Raw genomic sequence first — 22,592 nt, 5'->3', positions numbered from 1 at the left:
TCAATTTAACTATAGCTAACGTATATTATAACTTATAAGCTTTACGAGGTAAATTATTTAGTGACATCCAAATAAATACTAATTATTTATAAAAATATTAATAAATATTAATTGGTGTTATTTTTTTGACAAATTTGGTAATATTAGATAGTACCTACCTAATAATATTTATACATAAATTTGAATAAAATTAAAAAACAAAAGTGAAAATAGTAGTATAATGTATTTAATAACAATTATAAAAAAAATTTTTTTTTGCAATGTTTTTTTACATACTAGTACCTAATTCAAACAATTGAATTATTTTGTATATTTTATTGTATATACATATAATGTTTATGTTTATATGGGTACTGTATAGGAAGTAGGAACTGTGGTATATATTAAGTGTTTTAATATGAACACTACTTTCAACTTACTCAGTAGAATGTAACAAACAATTATTTAGACAATATTTTTTTTTTTTAAAGTTGTACTTCAACATTAAGAATATTAAATAATAGGCACATGATAATAATATACAAATTTATAAGTGTCCAGGCGTATAATGACATTATATATAAGTATTAATTTATAGGTATCATTAAAATATTAATAATTATGATAGATATTTGTTATGTTCTGTTTAATGTATATTATATATTTTTATTCGAGTTACGAGTAGTTTAATTTAACAATAATCACATAGTTATTTATTAATTTATTGTCATTTATAATCATACTACTAACTACAATAATATTAATTACTAATTATTAGTATCATGAAAAAATTTATTTACCTTTTTATGTATATTGTGTATTTATTTTATTATATTTTTAATTCGTTTAAATATGAATATTTTATATTTCAGTTTTAAGTAATATAGGTATTTTAAGACTTTGGGTACATCGTGTAAAATCAATCTTACTAATACAAAACATAAATATAAAATAAAATAAAATTCTAACACATGCATTAAATTAATAATTACAATGATGATGATGATGATGATGATGATTATGTTGTGTTTGATAATTTTGACAATAAAACAGTATAATTTATTTCTTCAATTGCTAATAATTAATTATTATTATAATAATATTTATGAACTAAAAGTCAATAAATTTAATGTTTACTATTATACTGTGTTTTAATTTTTAACTATAATATACTTGCAGGTAGAAAAATGGCTCAACAAGATACAATCAATGATGCGTGAGACAATTAGACATAATTTTTTAGAAAGTACCTTGTCTTATGAAGAAAAACCAAGAGAACAATGGCTGTTCGACTACCCAGCTCAAGTATCATTGTGCGGTACTCAAATTTGGTGGACTACGGAAGTAAACATTGCATTTGCCAGGCTTGAAGAGGGCTATGAAAATGCCCTAAAAGATTATCAAAGAAAACAAGTGATTATAAAATATAATATGAGAAACTCATAACTAGTTACAGATATCTAACTGATAAAATATAAGTTAATTTATTGAATATTATAAAGTAGGCAGATTTTTATCGAAATAAAATAATTTAATATTAGGTACTAACTTTAAGAATTAGTACAAATATTATAATGATTTGAGCTATTGTATAATGAAATAAGACAAGGAGTTATAATAACTATTATTTACATTAGAATTATAAATATTTATACAAATGTAATTGTTTTACCATTTAACTATTTAAGTAATGCATAAAACATAATATTGAAATAATTATTATAATTACCTGTTCTTAAAAATTAAAAATAATAATTTTCTATTAAATTATAATACTGAAAATAATGTATGAATATTTATGCATTGCCGTTAAAAACTTATTAACTTCTATATTATTTAATATTATAATTTAGTCAATTGTATAATTTATTCCTTAAAACAATATTATAATAGTGTTATTAAAATTAAAGTAAATTTAACTCAATTTTTTTATTGAATTTTCATAATCTTATTTTATTGGTTTTATAAAGAGTTAATAAGTTTACAGTACATGATCATCTATTTAGCCACATATCAATATTAGTATATAAATAGTATTATTGTAAGTTTATTAAAAACGAATTTGTATATAAAGATTTCTCAGTTGAATACGCTGATATCATTATTATTGGGAGAATTGACTAGACAAGACAGACAAAAAATAATGACAATTTGTACAATTGATGTGCATTCTAGAGACGTCGTAGCTAGATTGATACAATCAAAGATTGAAAACGTACTTGCGTTTCAATGGCAATCGCAACTCAGACACAGGCAAGTCTATATCTACATGTTAATTAAACGCATGTAGTGTTTTATTAATTTAAGTAAAAAATGCAAAGTGTATTCTTCATGTGATAAGATAATGTAATGATTGAAGGCTTATTACTATAATGTATTAATGTATATAATAGTTAATTTTATCATTTATAATACAGTGGTTTATTTATTAAAGAATCAAGATATGGTACTAAATATTATGTATATAATATATAAGTGTATAATGTATGTATATTGTATAATGATACCAATAATATTAAAATTAACATTATTTACAAAGAATATTTTTAACATCAATCACATATTACCTCGATAATTTGTTGTTTGTAGAAGAGAATATTATGTTCTTGATCAGTAAAATTATAGCATTTATAGTTAGAAGTAATAATCGACTTATAGATGTTTTGTGTTAATTGATTTCGTACGTTAATACGTTATTAATTATTTTTATGACAATGTATGGCTGAGTGGTGAATTATGTTTTTTTGTGACTGTAATGAGGTTATAATCCTTTAAAGTGGTAAAAATGCTTTAAACTTTAATTACTGTTGAGAATGGTTTTTGGTAAAAAATCTTGATTTGATTTAGTTGGTATTTTGGGGTTGCCAATACCACTAAAATATTCCAGTATGTCTAAACCTAATCTGAACCTAATCTGAAAATAAAATAAAAATTTAAAAAATTTAAAAATATTTTTTTAAAACCAGTCATCAGATATCATCAAAATCGAGATTATATTTTTTTTATACTATAGCTTAAAAGTAACAATGTTTTAAATGATGGAGTATTTTTTTCCTATACTTATTCATAATAAGATTTACTAGAAGTAATGATATAACTTTAAAAATATTTTTTCTATTCGGATACCTTTTATATATATAGTGGAGTTGCAATAATTGGAATTCGGAGTTTTTTCTTGCCCATTAAAATGTATTTTTTTCGATTTATATGTTATACGATTTGTTATCAAATAGTATAATTAATCTTAAACAAGATTCTTAAATTAAGTCGTTCTTAAAGTAATTAATTAATACAGAGAATTACATTGTCATGATATTTTTTTATAAGCTTTATAATTTTTTTTTTTTTTTTTGATATTTTTTCGTTTTCTAATAATCTGAATCAGAATACTTTTCTAAAAGCTATGACTTATATAATACTTTAATTACCTAAAAATGTTTTTTACTTTTACTTCTATTACATAAATTATATATATTTCAAATATAATTGAAAAAAATATATTTTTTCCATATCCAATTTATTTTGTAGAATCAATATTTTTAGAACACTTCTTTGCTATGTATGTAGTATTATGTAGGTAATTAAAAATTATCATATTGATATATTATTTTAGCTACTTAAACACAAAAATTGACTAAGGTAATTATAATGGCTTGCGATAACATAAAAATTAATAGAGAGTATTATCTAAATATATCACATCCATGAATATTATTGATATTAATGCCTTTAATTTTAGGTGGGATGAAAAAGATAAAGACTGCTTCGCTAATATCTGTGATGCACAATTTCGATACAGTCACGAATATTTAGGTAATACACCGCGTTTAGTAATCACTCCTTTGACGGACAGATGTTACATAACCCTAACTCAAGTATGCATTAAAATTTACGATAATATTGTAATTTTTAAAAGGATAAAAATATTGTATTTTTTTTTTTAAATTTATTAGTCGTTACATTTAGTGATGGGCGGAGGACCCGCCGGACCCGCAGGAACTGGTAAAACAGAGACAACTAAAGATCTCGGTCGCGCTCTCGGCGTCATGGTTTACGTGTTCAATTGTTCTGAGCAAATGGATTACAAGGTATACGTTTTGTATAGTATAACGCGCATCAATAAATATATTATATAACTATTTTTTTATAAGTAAATACATATATTTTAGTCATGCGGCAATATTTATAAAGGATTGGCTCAAACAGGTGCTTGGGGTTGTTTCGACGAGTTTAACAGAATATCTGTCGAAGTACTATCAGTGGTCGCTGTCCAAGTGAAATCCATTCAGGTATATCATATTAAAATATTACTATGAAAATTTTATATGGATTAAAATACTTTTATTAAATTATTATTTATGATTTTATTATAATACAAATCTTTCATTTCAACGTTAAAACTTAATATTATTATAATATTAAATACTATCTCTCGTAGGATGCGATTCGAGAAAAAGCGACTACGTTTAACTTTATGGGAGAAAAAATTAGTTTGATTTCGTCTGTTGGAATTTTTATTACAATGAACCCCGGTTATGCTGGTAGAACAGAGTTACCAGAAAATTTAAAAGCTCTATTTAGGTTAGTACTCTTGATAAAAAAAAAAAACTGGCTTTTTTATTAAATAAACAATTCCAACTGTTATAGACCATGTGCTATGGTAGTACCGGATTTTGAACTAATTTGTGAAATAATGTTGGTCGCTGAAGGATTTCAAGAAGCGAAAATTCTTGCAAGGAAATTTATAACTTTGTATACTCTGTGTAAAGAACTGCTTTCCAAGCAGGATCATTATGATTGGGGTTTAAGGGCCATAAAGTCTGTATTAGTTGTTGCTGGTTCTTTGAAGGTAAGCTATTTATACTATTTGTAACACGACACATATGATTATAAAATTATAAAATCATTGAAGAGAGGTGATCCTGGACGTATCGAAGAAGAAGTGTTGATGAGAGCTTTAAGAGATTTCAACATACCAAAAATTATTAGTGATGATGTCCCGGTATTCATGGGACTGATAGGGGATTTGTTTCCGTCGCTGGACGTACCTCGTAAAAGGGACCAAGATTTTGAAAAGACCGTGAAACAAGCGGCTGTTGATTTATTGTTGCAACCAGAAGAAAATTTCATACTTAAAGTATTGGCTGTTGTATTTCGTGTAGTACATAGCGACAGCGTAATAGTTATAAGTTTTAATATACAGGTCGTACAATTAGAAGAGCTTTTGGAAGTTCGTCATTCCGTATTTGTAGTTGGAAATGCAGGCACTGGTAAAACTGAAGTTTGGAAAACGCTATTTAGGACTTATCAAAATATAAAACGAAAACCGATTTACAATGATTTAAATCCAAAAGCAGTAACTAATGATGAGCTATTTGGTGTCATTAACCCTGCTACCCGCGAATGGAAAGACGGTAAATTTTAAATTTTTAACTTATTTATAATCATTCTTAATATAAAATAATTATAATATATAATAATAATAATAATAAAATATAATAATAATTTATGATATTTTTAATATTAAATTGCATATCTTTAATTTTAACTCTAAAATACAACGGTTATTTTTTATATATCATTCAAAGGTTTATTTTCTGTTATAATGAGAGAACAAGCAAACATTCCAAACAATTTTCCTAAATGGATTTTATTGGACGGTGATATTGACCCGATGTGGATTGAGTCACTTAACACTGTAATGGACGACAACAAGGTATTAATAAAGAATATATAAATTTAATATAATATTGTTCATAACCAATTTCTTTAAAAATCTGTGTTATTTAGGTATTAACGTTAGCTAGCAATGAACGTATTGCTTTAACTCCTTCGATGAGGCTCATTTTTGAAATATCAAACTTGCGGACGGCTACACCAGCTACCGTATCCCGAGCAGGCATTTTGTATTTAAACCCGCAAGATTTAGGATGGAATCCGTGAGAAAAAAAAACAATATAATATTCATTTATAAAATTAAAACAATCTCCATAGTAAGTATATACGTTATTTACAGGTATGTAACGAGTTGGATCGAGACCAGAGAGCATGCTGTGGAGAAGAGTAACCTCGTGATCCTGTTTGATAAATACATACCATCGTGTCTAGAAAATATCCGCAACAGGTTTAAAAAGATCATACCAATAACAGAGATGTCACATATACAAATGCTGTGTCATTTGCTTGAGTGCATTTTAGTGCCAACCAACACTCCGACGGATTGTCCTAAAGAATGGTACGAACTATACTTCACGTTTGTGTGCATATGGTCATTCGGAGCGGCCATATACCAAGAACAGGTAAGAACGAAAATCGGTAGGAGTAATTTAAAAGTCATAAATGGTAAATTTAAAATTTTGAACCCGAGAAGTTGACATAAAACATATATTAAATATTTACTATTAAACAGTTATATAGTTGTAATCAGTAGTTTATTGTTTTATTATCTCAATGTTTGGGTTATATTAATTATTTACCACAGTGTTAAATATTTTAACGGATATCAGCACCATTGCTCTTCAAAAAAATATACCTTGGCAACAAAAGCACACCATTAAATGAAAAAACGATTAATAAATGCTGATTGAGCATGTAACACACCGAGTATATCTAAGCTATCAACAGGTGGTATTATCTAGTGCGTAGAAAGTAGCGCAAGTAAAAATATATTAGTTCCTAAAATTTCTATAAACCCCATTAAAAAAATATATGGTTGATATAATGCATAATTTTTTTAAATTAACATATTTATATATTGTATATAAATATAACATTATACAATAAACGCGTGAAAAAAATCAGGGGATGAAGCCCTTTCTTATTACACCAAATATTTTGCTTATTTGTTCATACTTTACGCATAGGTACTCTTAGGTGATTAAAAACTTGTATTTTTTTTTTCAAAATATTCTATATTTTCTTGATTTTTTGACAATCTAGAGACTTTGATAGATCATAAAATTGTTGTTCTTATTTTTGACACTCAGGTGGTCGATTACAAAGTAGAGTTTTCCAAATGGTGGGTAGCTGAATTCAAAACTATTAAATATCCGTCTCAGGGTACTGTGTTCGATTACTACATCGACACGGAAACCAAAGAGTTCATGCCTTGGACGAACATCATCCCAAAATTTGAATTGGATTCGGACATGCCCCTACAGGTTTAATAATGTTCATTGATTGTTTGACGTTTGTTTACCACTGTTTCGTTTTCCACAGAGCGCTTTGGTTCATACGCCAGAATCGATAAGGACCAGGTTTTTTGTGGACCTTCTCATGGACCACAAACACCCAGTAATGTTAGTAGGGAGTGCGGGTTGCGGAAAAACGGTATTGATGAACGAGAAGCTCACCAGTCTCTCGGAAAACTATGCTGTGACTAATATACCGTTCAATTACTATACGACGTCAGGTAAAAATACTTTAACGTAATGAATAATAAACAATAATACTGTCAGTATAATGATTTTGGCTTGTAAGTGCGATAGAGTTTGTGCCAAAAAATTATTCGAATGTGCAGTAAAAAAATATATATTTATAAAATTATAATTTGTTTTAAAATTGAAACAATTCGATCATGAATGTATCTTGAAATAATATTCAATGTCACCTATTATAAAATACTTAATAACATGATTGATAATATGCATGGGAACTTATGAGTACTCATTACGATGAAGTTTGGTGTCAATATCTGTACATTTTTATAGTTTTCAATACGTAATTAATTTGATTTTGGCTTATTGCAGAGATGTTACAAAAAATACTAGAAAAACCTCTAGAGAAAAAAGCTGGCCGAAATTATGGACCACCGGGAAATAAAACACTCATATACTTTTTAGACGACATGAATATGCCCGAGGTAAAATAATTATTAATAACTAATAATAATAACTAGAGACCGGATTTATATGCAAAAACGCAAATACATATGTATTGTATTATATTATTTATACGTGTTGAAATAAGCTTTTTGAAATCCGATAAGAATTATCCCCGTTTAAGATCATTTTTATTCAAATAAAACTAATTGTATTTAGCATATTTTGCATATTTCAACGGTTTTACGGTTTTACCTAATATATATATTATATATATATATATATATATTTGTAGTTTTATAGAGCATATTATTATTTATCGCACATATATTTATTTTTCGTCGTATTTCCATGTTTACAACCATATAATATCGATAACATGACATACTCATATGTTACGTATATAGGTATATTATATTAATATAGATCTATTTTTGTTTTCACTATTTATGTGGGCTAATATTTTATAAATTGAAGATAAAGAATGTTAGATGGCGAAGATGGCGAAATACTTTTTTATACTTTTAAAACTTTTTTCCCTTTTTAATACTTAATAAATTAATAATAATTTTTTACATAATTTTAAATAAAATATTTTCGATTCAATTTTTAGTGCATGTTTAATAATAAATGCTTATTTTTTAGCATATTACAGCATTTAAAAAATAAATATATTTTGAGAATTTTTTGTGCTTATATGTAAATTTGATCCCTAATAATAATAATTTACAATATGACTTTAAATATTTAAATTACATATTATTATTATGAACTTGGTAAATGTCTAGATTACTAATTACTTACTATATGAATACAATTAACACTTTTCTACAGAATGATTATGCATAAAAACTAATATACATGCGACTTGGTGAAATGTTGACTACCACGGTTTTTTATTATTCATTATTGTATACAATTTCAGGTAGATTGCTACGGAACTGTTCAACCTCACACTCTTATACGACAACATTTGGACTATGGGCACTGGTATGATAGAACCAAATTGTCGTTAAAAGACATTCACAACTGTCAATATGTGTCTTGCATGAATCCAACTGCGGGAAGTTTTACAATCAACCCTCGGCTACAGCGGCATTTTTGTGTCATCGCTGTGAGGTATATCTAATAAACCTTTTGTTTTTAATAATTAAAAGATCTTATTTTCACTTTCTCCACATAACAAATTGTGTATACCTATAATCTACTATACTGGCAAATTACAATTTACGCGCGGTGTCTTTCACTATTGTTTCGAAGATTCATACAAGATATTAAATATTTGTAAAAATAAAAGATTGAGCTGCAAAAATAGAATGTATACAACGTATTCATAACGATCGAATAAGTTAAATCTACAAATTTAAATTTGGAATTAAATTACAATAATACATACAATCTTATAGATTTATTGTTTATTTCTATGAATAATGTATTATAATTAATTTCTAAAAAATAAATAGTTTCATTAAAATTGAACTGTCAAGACATTTATGATTCTTCATTGAGCAAGTACACCTAATTTTTATTAAAAAAAAAAAAAAATTCAAAATAGAATAATAATACGTAGGTCGTATTGTTATAATGTTGTGTATGACTAAAGTGATAAAATATATAAGCAGATTATACAATATATTTATATTTATGTCATAATAGCTTCAAATATAATATAATATTTATACATATTCATATTAATATTACAATTTTATATTATAAAAAATTTAAATGGAAAAAGGTATTTATGTCACACCATTCATCATGTATGATTAAGTTTAGTTATTGGTTGTGTTTTATTCATTACTTTATTAGTATTATCTAATTGGTTATACATATATATTTTAATGATTCTTAGCGTACAGTTTTCCAGGGTCAGAGTCATTGACAATGATTTATTCTTCAATTTTAAATCAACATTTCGGAAATTTTGAATATCGAATCCCACAAGTCGCCTCAAAACTAGCTGATAACGTAATAGAAGCTACAATCTGGTTACACAACAAAGTTAATTCGGTGTTTCTACCTACCGCAACCAAATTTCATTATATTTTCAATCTAAGAGATTTATCAAATGTCTTTCAAGTATTTACAAGTTTTGAAACGAATCACGTAGGTATAATATTTTTTTAAATATTGTATTTTAGGGTTTGCTTTTCAGTACCGGGGAATGTCTGAACTGCACTGCAGATCTAATGCGATTGTGGATGCACGAATGCCAAAGAGTATATTCAGATAAATTAGTTGACGACAAAGATTCAGATGCGTTTACCAAAATACAGACAGATGCCTTAAAAAAATTCTTTGATGTAAGTCTACAGTTTTATACTCGTATATGAATAGAATACTTTAATAATTCAACATTTAAACATATGACTATTGACAGTTTAAAATACAATAATTATATTATCTATAGAAATATCAAAATATATATATTTTTTTCGAAATGCTCAATAACCATTTATTGATTATAATAATTCATTGATAGATTGTAACATTCAAAGATTTTTTTATTAATATTTGTGTAAATGCCTTCATAAGTTTAAAAGTAGGCAACTAAAATTACATTAAACACATCTAAACTGAGCATTTAATGATATTTTTTAAGTTGAGTTGAGTTAATAGAAAAAAAATTAAACAAGTTTGTAGTTAATATTTGATTGATTTATTTTTTATTTTTAACACAGTTTGTTTAAGAAAGTTAAATAGAAACTATCAACTAAATAAAATTAATTTCTTTTTTGCTTAAAACATATAAATAAACAATAGTCAATAGATAGTTTAAAATAATATATATATTTATATATAGATGAAAACTTTAATGTCATTATGACGAAAATATATTATGATAATCTTCTTTCAAACATTTTTAAATAACTGTATGCTATTAATAATAAGTTATTTTTATTGAAAATTCTGGTTAATTGAAACAAAAAGGAGTAAATTTAAGAATTCAATATTTAATTCCTAATTATGTATGTCAAATAACCGTTTTATTATAATTCCTATATTTATATTATATATTATTATATATTATAATATGACATAAGTACTTTTAATAAAAATAAACATTATTGTTTATAGGAAATCGATGAATGTGCAGTTTTTGAAAAACCGAATATTTATTGCCATTTTGCTCAAGGTATTGGTGAACCTAAGTATTTATCGGTAAAAAATTGGACTAATCTTACAAAATTACTGGAAGAAGCTCTAAATTTATACAATGATTTGGTTGCTGCCATGAATTTGGTGCTATTCGAAGACGCTATGATGCACATTTGCAGGTTGGCAGTAATAATTAATAATTATAATTTATGAGTTACAGTTTTCGATATGATTAAATAATTTAAAATAACATTTAGAATAAACCGAATATTGGAATCACCAAGGGGCAGCTGTTTATTGGTAGGGGTTGGAGGTAGCGGAAAACAGTGTTTAGCGCGTTTGGCAGCGTTTATTTCCAGCTTGGAGGTAGCTCAAATACAATTACGCAAAGGCTACGGGCTTTTGGATCTTAAAGTGAGGTTTTAAAAAAAAATCTTTTATTTATAGAAAAAAATTAAAATATATTCAAAGGTAAGCATTAATTAGATAATAATTTAAAGCTTAAATTTAAACTTAATTTTTTGACTTTTAAAATATTTTAGAATTACTTTTCTATTTAACTTAATTAATCAAAATATCCATTATAATTACTAAGCTATACAAGTTAATATAAAAATAATACACTAAGTTAAAATCAAGTTTATGCATATATATATATTAATTATACCCACTTTATACATTATTTTAAATAAAAACGAATCAATAGATATTTCTTGATAAAATAGTTTAGTTTCATTAAATGTGCTACTGACCTGTAATTACCTCTAACACTAGGTATAACAGGTGCAACAGCTAATGTATAATAATAAGGAACAGTAGGATTTATTTTTAATAAAATATTTAATTAGTATTAAAAAAAAAATAGAAAGTTTCATAGCAATCTTTATATTATGTGCGACTCAAATAGAAAAAAAAAAAAAGAAAAAAATTAACTCCTTTTAATTAAGTAAAGCTTAATTTTTTTTTCTACATTGGTTTTAAAATTTTTAGTTAAAGATATTGTTTGTTAATTATTATTTATCAACAGTAACTTAATGTTCTTAATGTTGTGTTAACTTAATTATTTTTGACAATTGTTTTAATTAAATTGTTTACCTTTGAAGACATAACATTCAACAAAGAGTAATCGTTTAAAAATAATTATTACCTAACATGTAGATGGAACTATCTAGTTTGTACTTAAAATCGGGTTTGAAGAATGTAGGAATTGTTTTTTTGATGACTGACGCTCAAGTACCGTCGGAATCGTTTTTAGTTTTGATCAATGACATGCTTTCAACTGGCGAAATTCCTGAACTGTTCCCCGACGATGAGGTCGAAAATATTATAGCCGGCGTTCGTAACGAAGTAAGATTTTATGTTATCGTATATAAAACCGTTTATTGTAATAAAAATGAAATAAAATGAATTAGTAGACGTCAATGGGAAAGAAGGTGTTAAGTTATGACTCAGGTATACAAAAGAAAGATACGATTGTGAAAACGAATCGGTCGTTGGATGTTGTAAGGAGATATTATAATGACATGGAGGGGTGGTTTCTTTACTTGTTGATATTAATCAGTCTTTATTTTAAATCGTTATCGTTATAATGTACATATATATATATATACTATATTCTACTAATAAGTTTATAATTGTGTATATATGTATTTAGTATTTATATATTTATGTATTCAAGTATTTAGTAAATGCATGTAATATATGTATACATTTAGCATGAAATGTCTACTTATTGCTGCTCGATCAATGATCTCATGTGTTTATTGTTGTAGAACATAGGTGTTTATAAGGGTATTAATTCGATGCTTGCGTGTATTTACTCGTCTGGCTTATTTATTTTTTGATAATAAAGGACGTGATACATGATTATAATGAATCATATAAGCAAACAATTTATAATGAGGAATTATAAGTTTAATACTAGCTATTGTAACTTTACAACACCCGACAGTGCATTTCATTCATTATCTCTAGAATATCGTAACGTTTAAATCAATAACTCATAATCTCTGTAATCTATGAGAATATTTTGTAACACCTTATTAAAAAATCAATATTTTAATGTTACAGTTATGAGATGTGAGTTGCTTTTGACACATCCTAACAATGTTTTAAATATATTTTACCCTTTACTTATAATTATAAGATATTGTACAATAAACAATAATAATAAATTAAACATATATTATATAATACATTTGGATATTGATTAGGTTAAAGGCGCTGGACAGTTGGACACGCGTGAAAATTGTTGGAAGTTTTTCATCGACCGGGTTAGACGACAGTTAAAAATCGTACTATGTTTTTCGCCAGTTGGTTCGGTGTTACGAGTTCGTTCCAGGAAATTTCCCGCTCTGGTCAACTGCACATCTATCAACTGGTTTCACGAGTGGCCTCAACAAGCACTCATGTCCGTTTCCAATCAGTTTTTATCGGAACTTGAAGTGCTTCCGGTAAAAACTATTTCTTTTCAATCAAATCCTCATTTATCATTGCTAAAAAGTAATGTGACGTACCCGTCGTTTTTGCATTTTTTCTAGGAAAATTTTAGAGAATCTGTCGCCAAGTTCATGGGTTACGCGCACACTCAGGTCAACATCATATCGCGAATATATTTACAGAGCGACCGTCGGTACAACTATACTACGCCTAAGTCGTTTTTGGAACAGATATCACTCTACTCCAAGTTGTTAAGGCGAAAGTCAGCTGAGTTAGCAAGCAAAATAGATCGTCTAGAAAATGGGTTGGAAAAACTGAAAAGTACAGCTAATCAAGTTAGTTTATGTTGAGTCTATATTATAGACTCAATTGTTTAAAAATAAGAAAGAAAAGATTTGTGTTTGTGATAGTACCTATATTAAAACCTAGGGAATATACTCTGTTGTATATTTGAATAGTATATAGCTTGGTTTTAAAAGTATAAATTTCTTCACTGAGAGGTTAGGTCACAGTAATCATGTGTTGAATTTGAATTCAATGATAAATAATTATAAATGAAAACGATTTTGATCAGTTGGTTAGCCATCTATATAATACTAGATAGTAGGTACATTCTATTAAACATTTATTTTGCTATTAAAGTAATTTATTTTTTATGCTGTTAATTATACGGTATGTTAAATTAAAAATGAAAAATAAAGATAAACCGTTTTCATATACGTTTTAATAAATATATAAGTATTGTAAAAACAATATATTCATTACTTTGATCATAATCTAAAAATATATGTTAGTAACAAAAGCTTTTTGACGATCCATTCGGATAAAATTTAATGTGTTACTATATATTTATCTCATTATCTGTATTAAATGCATCATGTGTGTGATTTTTGTTAAATTTTAATTTTAGGTGGATAATTTAAAAGAAAAATTAGCAATTCAAGAAGTTGAATTAAAAATTAAAAACGATGCAGCTGACAAACTTATTCAAATAGTTGGTATTGAAACTGAAAAAGTATCAAAAGAAAAAGCATTCGGTATGATTTAAGATTAATTACAAAAATAATATTTTCTAAATTCAAATATTTTATATATTTGTATTATTTGTATGAAGCCGATGACGAAGAAAAAAAAGTTGGTTCGATAGCAGAAGAAGTAAAGAAAAAACAGCGAGATTGCGAAGAAGACCTTGTAAAGGCTGAACCAGCACTACTCGCTGCTCAAGTCTGTATTTAAAATATATTGAAAACAAATATAGATAATATATATTTTAATTATAAGATTCTCTAAAATGAATACCGAATATTAGATAATTAATGCTTAATACTCCATTAATTTTTTTTTTAAATATTAAAAATTTAAAAGTTTATGAAATCCTATTTTGAGAAAATAAAATATCATATTGCACTAGAATTAAAATACTTAGTTTAATATCTAAAATGAAACAATATTTAAACACTAAAAAAATATGAATAAATAATTATAGTGACATATTTGACTGTTTTCCATTACTTCGCCTATATATTTTTGTGAAGTTATATTTTTTTAATAACTTTTTTGGTTTACAACCGTATGGGTAGTTTGTTACTAGTAAAATAGTTTTTTAAAAGGTTTAAGCTGTGGTGTGATCAAGAAGTCATACTGTGTTATAATTTTATGTCACACATAGAACCTAGTTTCTTGCCTAAGAAGAAAGTTGGGTTTGGACCATTCGGTTGATTCTCAGGCAACTTATTTTAAATCTGTGGTTATAAACACAGCTTATTATCGCCGTTTCCTTGCCTTTCACTATATATGCATCCAGTGGATGACTTAAGATTAAAATAATATTCGAAATAAATACAAGAGGTTTCTAGTATAACGAACTTATCATACTTTTTTTTTACAAAACATTTTCAATGTAATTTGGCGTGAACTCCGTCCGTATTTGTTGATTAGTATTTATTGTTATATTTAAATGGTTTAAAATGTTATTATAATTTTGTTATTTCAGGAAGCTTTAAACACATTGAACAAATCAAATTTAACAGAATTAAAATCATTTGGATCGCCTCCCGGTGTTGTTACAAATGTAACGGCTGCTGTTATGGTATTGTTGGCACAAAACGGTAAAATACCCAAAGATCGTAGTTGGAAAGCTACTAAAGTACGTGCTAAATCTATATTATGTAATTATATTATATTTATAATTTTAAATTGAATTGGTTTTATAAAAAAAATATGATATCCGTTATTTTATTGTTAAATAGTACTGTTGAGATTAAACAGAAAATTTAATCAGTGTTTAATTTTATGATTACAAATATGATAATTTACAGTATATCTATATATTATATATATTTTGTTTTTAAATGTATACGATAAAAGTACTCTATCAATATACAATATATTATAAGAAACATATATTCACATTAAAACTTTAGATTACTTTGGTTCGAAGTGTATAATATTATACTCAATTTATATTTTAATGTGGGAAATATATCTAAACATTAAACAATATATTTTGAAAATTAAAAAACTGGTTTTCCATTTAATTTAGACTGCTTAATTTTAATTTAGATAATGATGGCTAAAGTGGACAGTTTCCTAGATTTACTCATAAATTATGATAAAGAGAACATTCATCCTGAAGTAACTAAAGCTATTAAACCGTACTTAAAAGATCCAGAGTTCGAACCTGAATTCGTTAGATCAAAGTCCGCTGCAGCTGCTGGTGAATTTCAAAATATTCGTGCTGTGTTAAGGTTTAACATAAATCAGTATTTAATATTGTATTCAATATTTTAACTGTAGGTCTCTGTGCTTGGGTGATAAACATTATAAAATTTTACGAAGTATATTGTGACGTGGAACCAAAACGATTAGCCTTAGCTCAAGCCAACACAGAACTCGCTCAGGCCCAAGAAAAATTGGCTGTTATAAAGAAAAAAGTCGCCGTAAGTATGAAATTCTCTTTAGCAGTATAATAATTATAGGTATATTGAATTAAAATGAACATTTTTTATGAAGTCCTTAGAAGAACAGCTTTCCAAATTGACAGCTGACTTTGAGCAAGCCACATCCGAAAAATTGCATTGTCAACAAGAAGCGGACGCGACCAATAAAACAATCGAATTAGCAAACAGACTAATTGGTGGTTTGGGGTCAGAAAACGTCCGATGGGCTGAAGCTGTAGCATGGTATATTATTGTTGCGTGTCAAAGTGTGTTTATCAGGGATTAATTTTTTTTTTTTTTATTTTAAAGTTTTATGCAACAAAGTACCACTTTACCAGGTGACGTTTTACTTATTACAGCATTCATATCGTATGTTGGATGCTTCACGAAGCATTATAGACAAGAGCTATTACACAAAATATGGACACCATTTGTAAAAACCTTAGATGTACGTATTTATAGAAATTAAAGGATTTTATGAAATAAAAAACTTTCAAAAAAAAAAAAAAAATACATATGAGACCAATATTGTTTAAACGTGACATTTGAGTATAGTTAAAAATTACACATTATATTCAAAACGCATTAACGCATGTCATCAATTAGTTTAAAATAATGAATGTAGCTTGTATATTATACTTTTGAATATTGCTTCAAGTTTTGTACATAAAACTAATTAAAATGTTACTGAATATAACCCTTATATTAATTTATTGCAAAAAAAAGCATACTGTTTTCATTTTTCAGTGATCAGTAGGTAGGTATTTATTATTTTAATCTATTAACTAAATTAGTTGGTTCAATTTAATTTATATTGCACATTGGAGTTTCACGAAAGCAAATTCTTAAAAACTATTGTCTATTAGATCTTACAAAATATATAAAAGCTTTTGTCGTAGTTGTAGAACATTTTAAATTTTGTTTAGTTATCATCATTTAGCCGCACTATTGTGACTATAATTACATTTATCTTTATTTCGAAAAAAGTGAAATATACTTCTCTCAAAAAATTTAAATAGATAAAGTATTCAATTAATCCTAAAATGTAATAAAAGTAATAAATTAATAAATTATAATAATTAATAAGAAATAAGAATTATATAAATACATTTTGCATAAAGTTTAAACAACAAAGTACATTTAAAATGTTCATTTTCCCAGCATAATATTCATAGTGGTTTTATAAAACTAACTTTCTTTCTTGAGAGAATATTAAATAAGTAAATTAATTACGCTTTCTCGTTTTTTAAAATTTAAATATTCATTTTGTTTACTATTGTGTTCAAATAAAAATACGTGACCATAATAATTAGTATTTAATTAAAAATTATTAAACTTGTAGCCTGCTGTACCAATAACTGAAGGATTAGATCCGCTGACTTTACTGACAGATGACACTCAAGTGGCGATATGGAATAATGAAGGCTTGCCCAGTGATCGTATGTCAACAGAAAACGCAACAATATTATCAAATTCAGATCGTTGGCCATTAATGATCGATCCACAAGTAATATGTTCAATGGTTTTTGTATTGCCTACCCATTAATTTACTAATTTTATTTATTTGTCTTAAGTAATGTTTTAAGTATGTCATCGATATAGCATTCAAATTTTATATAAATTTATTTCATTTTAGAGATGCGCTATTATTTATTAATATATTAATTAATGAATCTTCTTTAAATGAATATACCTCCCTTGTAAAAGATTAGTAATAACTAATATTATAATAAATCCAAAATAATTTATTCATATATAATATATATAGGAATATATATATAACAAATACATTTATATTAATATATTCATTAATTATTTTGGATTGCATCAAATACGTTTAATTTTGCATAGGTACTTAAATGTGTAAAAATGAAAATATATGAAAAATCAAATAGATATAAATATTTTTAAAATGCTAATGATTTTGCATTGGTACTTATTAAAATAAATTATTAGAAATTCTTTCTGTTATCGTGTTTTATTTTTATTTATTATTTTCTAATATAATATATGTAATTTATATTTTAGTTACAAGGTGTTAAATGGATCAAACAGAAGTACGGTGAAAGTTTAGTTGTATTGCGTCTAGGGCAAAAAGGTTCAATGGAAGAGTTAGAAAAAAGTATAATAACAGGAAAAATTGTTTTACTAGAAAATATTGAAGAAAATTTGGATCCTGTTTTAGATCCATTATTAGGTCGTAATCTGATAAAAAAAGGAAAGTAAGTATGTACCATTAGTATGCTATACTATTTATAGTTTGTAAAAATTTGATCTAAGTTTTTTAAACTACTGTATTATTATTTTTAATTATATTTAATTTTATTTCGGATAGAGCCATTAAAATGGGAGATAAAGAAGTCGAATATAATCAAGAATTTCGGCTTTTACTTCATACCAAACTAGCTAATCCACATTATAAACCTGAAATGCAAGCTCAAACGACTTTAATTAATTTTACTGTAACGAGAGATGGTTTAGAAGATCAGTTACTTGCCGAAGTTGTAAAAGCCGAAAGACCTGACTTGGAGCAATTAAAAGTAATTTATATTTTTACTTTTATTTGTATTAGTGGTTGTGATATAATTTAATCTAATTGTTAAATTATTGCAAGGCTGAATTAACTAAACAACAAAATGATTTTAAAATTATGTTGAAAAAATTAGAAGACGATCTGCTTTCACGATTGTCTTCAGCAGGAGGTATGCTACATACAGTTATTATTTTTTTTATATAAATAGTTGCTTATTACTTATTAAATACTTGTATAGTTATAAAACTTTAGACACTATATAAAGGATATTAAATGTATTTAAATATCGCTATACCTAAAAAAATTTATTAGTTTTTCAAGAATTACAAGATTTTGTTTCTCTGCTGTCTGAACACTAAATATAAAAATGGTATTAAGAATAAACATATCACGGCCTCGTACCTATGTCTAAATTATAGATTTTCCAATAAATACGTTATTAAAAAACTGTAAAAAAAGTGAATAACAGAAATATATAGACCCTTATTAGTTATTACTTAGCTCATATTAAGATAATACTTAACAAAAGAATTTATATCTAATATTATAATGATTTTTTTTTTTTTTGTATTATAGAAAAAAAGCTAAATCTCGACTAAAAAAGTAATGGTCGCAAATATATAATTTCATATAGGTTTTTAGTTTATCATATTGGTATAAAGTTTTTTCTTTTTGTATAGTATAATATAAAATAATATAATATATACTCATCTGAAAAAAAGTTAAATTATTGTACGTTTTTAGAACATGCTATTTTAAATGCATAATAATTATTAGTCCTAACATTGAACAATGGTAAAGAACATTGTATAGACATAATGTATCAGAAATTAAAAAATAAAAATAATTTTTTAACTAATTTTATAATATGGTAATTTAACATAAATAATTTTAAAATATTTATGCAACTCGTGCCAACTTTAATTTTTAATCTTTTCATAATTGAATATTATTTTATACAGGTACATGAATACATTAAACTAGGGCTTGCAAAGTTGTAATAACGTTATATAACGTTATATTTGACAAAGAACAATTGAAATTTGTAAATGTAATTATTATGAAAAACGATCAATATAAATATTTAAATAACACAAAACAAAACATAATGCATAACGTTATATTATATAGTATATCATAAAAAGAAATAATTAATTTTTAATTATTTAATAGTTATAAATTATAAAATATATTAAAAATTTTAATTCTGAATAACGTTAAACACAAAAGTTGTATAAAGGTTTAATTATAAATCACGTATAACAAAATATTGTTTTCAAATGCAAGCCCTGCATCGCACATATTATCTCTGTAGATAGTTAACGTAATTGAAGAAAAATAGTAACTAAGTTTCACTTTCAGTTTTTAATATTTTAAAAGAAAGAACGTTACCGATTAAAAGGATCACTAAAACTATAAAATTTGAGTAGTTTAGAATAGTATTCATTAATTGTTATTTAATATTTTGTTCTATAAAGCTGAATATAATTTATAACTTGCATATTATATGAGGAAAATTGTTTTCACTTTAAAGACAACATATTAAGTGACACAGCATTGGTGGAAAATTTGGAAACAACTAAAAAAACTGCCGCCGAGATACAACAGAAAGTAGCCGAGGCAAAAATAACTTCGGAAAAGATCGACGAAGCCAGAGAACATTATAGACCGGCAGCTGCGAGAGCTAGTCTGTTGTATTTTATACTCAATGAACTGAACACAATTAATTTGGTCTATCAATTCTCGTTAAAGGTAAAAATGCTCGTTAGAACGTTACAATTAATATGTGCACTTTAAGTAACATTATATACCGTGTCAAAAACTGCAGGCTTTCAGCGTAGTGTTTAACAACGCCATTGAAAAATCGGTACCGGCGGAAAACGTATCGTCGAGGGTGAACAACTTGATCGACTGTATCACTTACTTCGTATTCGTGTATACTTCTAGAGGGCTATTCGAATGCGACAAACTGATATTTGCGTCACAGATGACATTCCAAGTAAACGAGATCACTAAAATAAATATATTAAATGATAATTATTTTAGTACACACATACTATATGATACGTACAATATAGTTAAATCAGGTATATAATTAATCAATCGTTATTATTGATGTACACAGGCGTTGAGAGACTAAGGAGATTAATTATTACATTTTTTAAATAACTTTGTATTGACTTTTATTACCCTAATCATATATTACGAGTTTAATTTGGTATTTAGGGACACAGGCCACGAAATGGAATTTTTTAAATATTATGATAAAAAATCATAAAATTTTGCATTCAAAATAATAAAATAAGTTCTAGTATTAGTTATTTTCATAATCAACAAAAATCAGTTTCAGTTTAAATGAATATATTAGTGTTAAAACTATGTATTTATGTAATTACATCTAGAGCAAAAAGTGTTTCAACTTTGAAGATATTTCTTGGTGTTTGATTTATTGTTGTTTACAAAAAAAATTTTTAAGTGGAAGGCAAAATTCCAAGTATTATTCGTTTTGGAATTACAACGTTTTTAATACGAAATATTGTTTTGTATGAGTGAATATTTAATGTCATAAAAATGTAGTCTTCAAGCAGTTATAAAACACTTATTTGATTTATCAAATTTTAGAAAAAGAATATGAATTTTAAAATACAAAATTATTTATAATTTTTTGAGATTTTTACGTAATTTTAACTTAAAAAGCTTATAAAAAAATATTATGACGGTAGATTTTTGATATTTTTTAATTGGAAAACAACTTTTAAGATTTTGTTTTTTTTTTTTTTTGTTGTGTGTAATTTTGGAACTTTTGAGCTATATATTATGTATATGAATTTTTGATTTTTTTTTTATAAATAATTTATCACCAAGTAAAAATGCTAGAAATTATCTTACAAAAATCTTCATAAGTTGTTCTTACAAAAATTTAAAAATATATACAATAGTTTAATTAAAACAGTTTTTCAAAAGATATATGTAATTTAATATATTTACAAAATAGTTTAAGATCATAAACGTTTTAAAATTATTTTTTAATTGACAATTAATTAAATATTTCATTTAAATTATTTTCTTTAGACTTGAAAATGTAAAAAAAGATTCGCATCGCAAATTTTTTTACTAGAAATAAAAAAATAACCTATTTATAAAGATCTAAAGCCATATTAAATTTTATGAATGTTTGTAATTATTGAGATTTTAAAGAAAAATTGGGTTTTAAAACTTAAAATAATAGTTTTAGTTATTAATTTCTAAATAAAAAAATATTTACTGTAGAATTTTTAAACTTTCGTCAATATTTAAACTGGTTTTAAGCTATTTATATTATTGTACCACGAATATGCATTATACAAAATTATTGTAGTATAATAAACAATTAAAAAAAAATCAGTCCAACATACCGTTAATAGAAAAATAAATTTCTAATAGTAACATTAACCTATGATGACGATTAACTAATATACTTAGAATTAGAATTTGACATGCCGTTTTAGAACAATTTTTCGTATGTAATGATTTATCATTGAATTAAAATTTAAAAAAATGTATTACACTGTGGATAACTTACTCTATATGAAGAATTACACTCAAAATCTCTATTATATATCAGAGTGATTATCTAAGCTATGTTTTTTCGGAAATAATTAAATTATTTTTTTTTAAATATTGTATTATATTTATATATATATATTATATATATAAAAAAAAGGTTAATATATGTCCATAAATTATAATATAGACGTACCATGTTTGTATATATAGCATACTATTTTTTCCTTATTTAATATT

At 25.5% G+C, this 22,592-nt stretch overlaps 1 protein-coding gene across 1 annotated transcript in view; it reads left to right on the top strand.

Moving 5' to 3' along the window:
• The window catches only part of LOC112598246 (dynein beta chain, ciliary-like), a 60,809-nt gene that overhangs the window by 28,961 nt on the left and 9,256 nt on the right, over positions 1 to 22,592 (top strand). The window contains 36 exon segments of the mRNA XM_025344648.1: positions 1,159 to 1,392; positions 2,054 to 2,232; positions 3,719 to 3,854; positions 3,933 to 4,067; positions 4,149 to 4,268; positions 4,418 to 4,560; positions 4,627 to 4,828; positions 4,892 to 5,116; positions 5,183 to 5,393; positions 5,568 to 5,695; positions 5,770 to 5,918; positions 5,996 to 6,278; positions 6,966 to 7,139; positions 7,198 to 7,390; positions 7,728 to 7,840; positions 8,725 to 8,918; positions 9,659 to 9,878; positions 9,941 to 10,102; positions 10,878 to 11,077; positions 11,156 to 11,312; positions 12,057 to 12,245; positions 13,112 to 13,351; positions 13,439 to 13,672; positions 14,248 to 14,374; positions 14,452 to 14,561; positions 15,331 to 15,483; positions 15,900 to 16,053; positions 16,134 to 16,276; positions 16,350 to 16,519; positions 16,586 to 16,724; positions 17,619 to 17,783; positions 18,305 to 18,498; positions 18,612 to 18,816; positions 18,891 to 18,978; positions 20,344 to 20,561; positions 20,638 to 20,808. Of these exon segments, the coding sequence (XP_025200433.1) occupies positions 1,159 to 1,392; positions 2,054 to 2,232; positions 3,719 to 3,854; positions 3,933 to 4,067; positions 4,149 to 4,268; positions 4,418 to 4,560; positions 4,627 to 4,828; positions 4,892 to 5,116; positions 5,183 to 5,393; positions 5,568 to 5,695; positions 5,770 to 5,918; positions 5,996 to 6,278; positions 6,966 to 7,139; positions 7,198 to 7,390; positions 7,728 to 7,840; positions 8,725 to 8,918; positions 9,659 to 9,878; positions 9,941 to 10,102; positions 10,878 to 11,077; positions 11,156 to 11,312; positions 12,057 to 12,245; positions 13,112 to 13,351; positions 13,439 to 13,672; positions 14,248 to 14,374; positions 14,452 to 14,561; positions 15,331 to 15,483; positions 15,900 to 16,053; positions 16,134 to 16,276; positions 16,350 to 16,519; positions 16,586 to 16,724; positions 17,619 to 17,783; positions 18,305 to 18,498; positions 18,612 to 18,816; positions 18,891 to 18,978; positions 20,344 to 20,561; positions 20,638 to 20,808 (6,258 nt within the window).

The sequence above is a fragment of the Melanaphis sacchari genome, unplaced genomic scaffold (assembly GCF_002803265.2).
Source record: "Melanaphis sacchari strain LSU unplaced genomic scaffold, SCAv2.0 Contig462_pilon_pilon, whole genome shotgun sequence".
Lineage (NCBI taxonomy): Eukaryota > Metazoa > Arthropoda > Insecta > Hemiptera > Aphididae > Melanaphis > Melanaphis sacchari.
The sequence above is the reverse complement of the archived record's forward strand: the minus strand, read 5'-3'. Positions and strand labels throughout refer to the sequence as shown.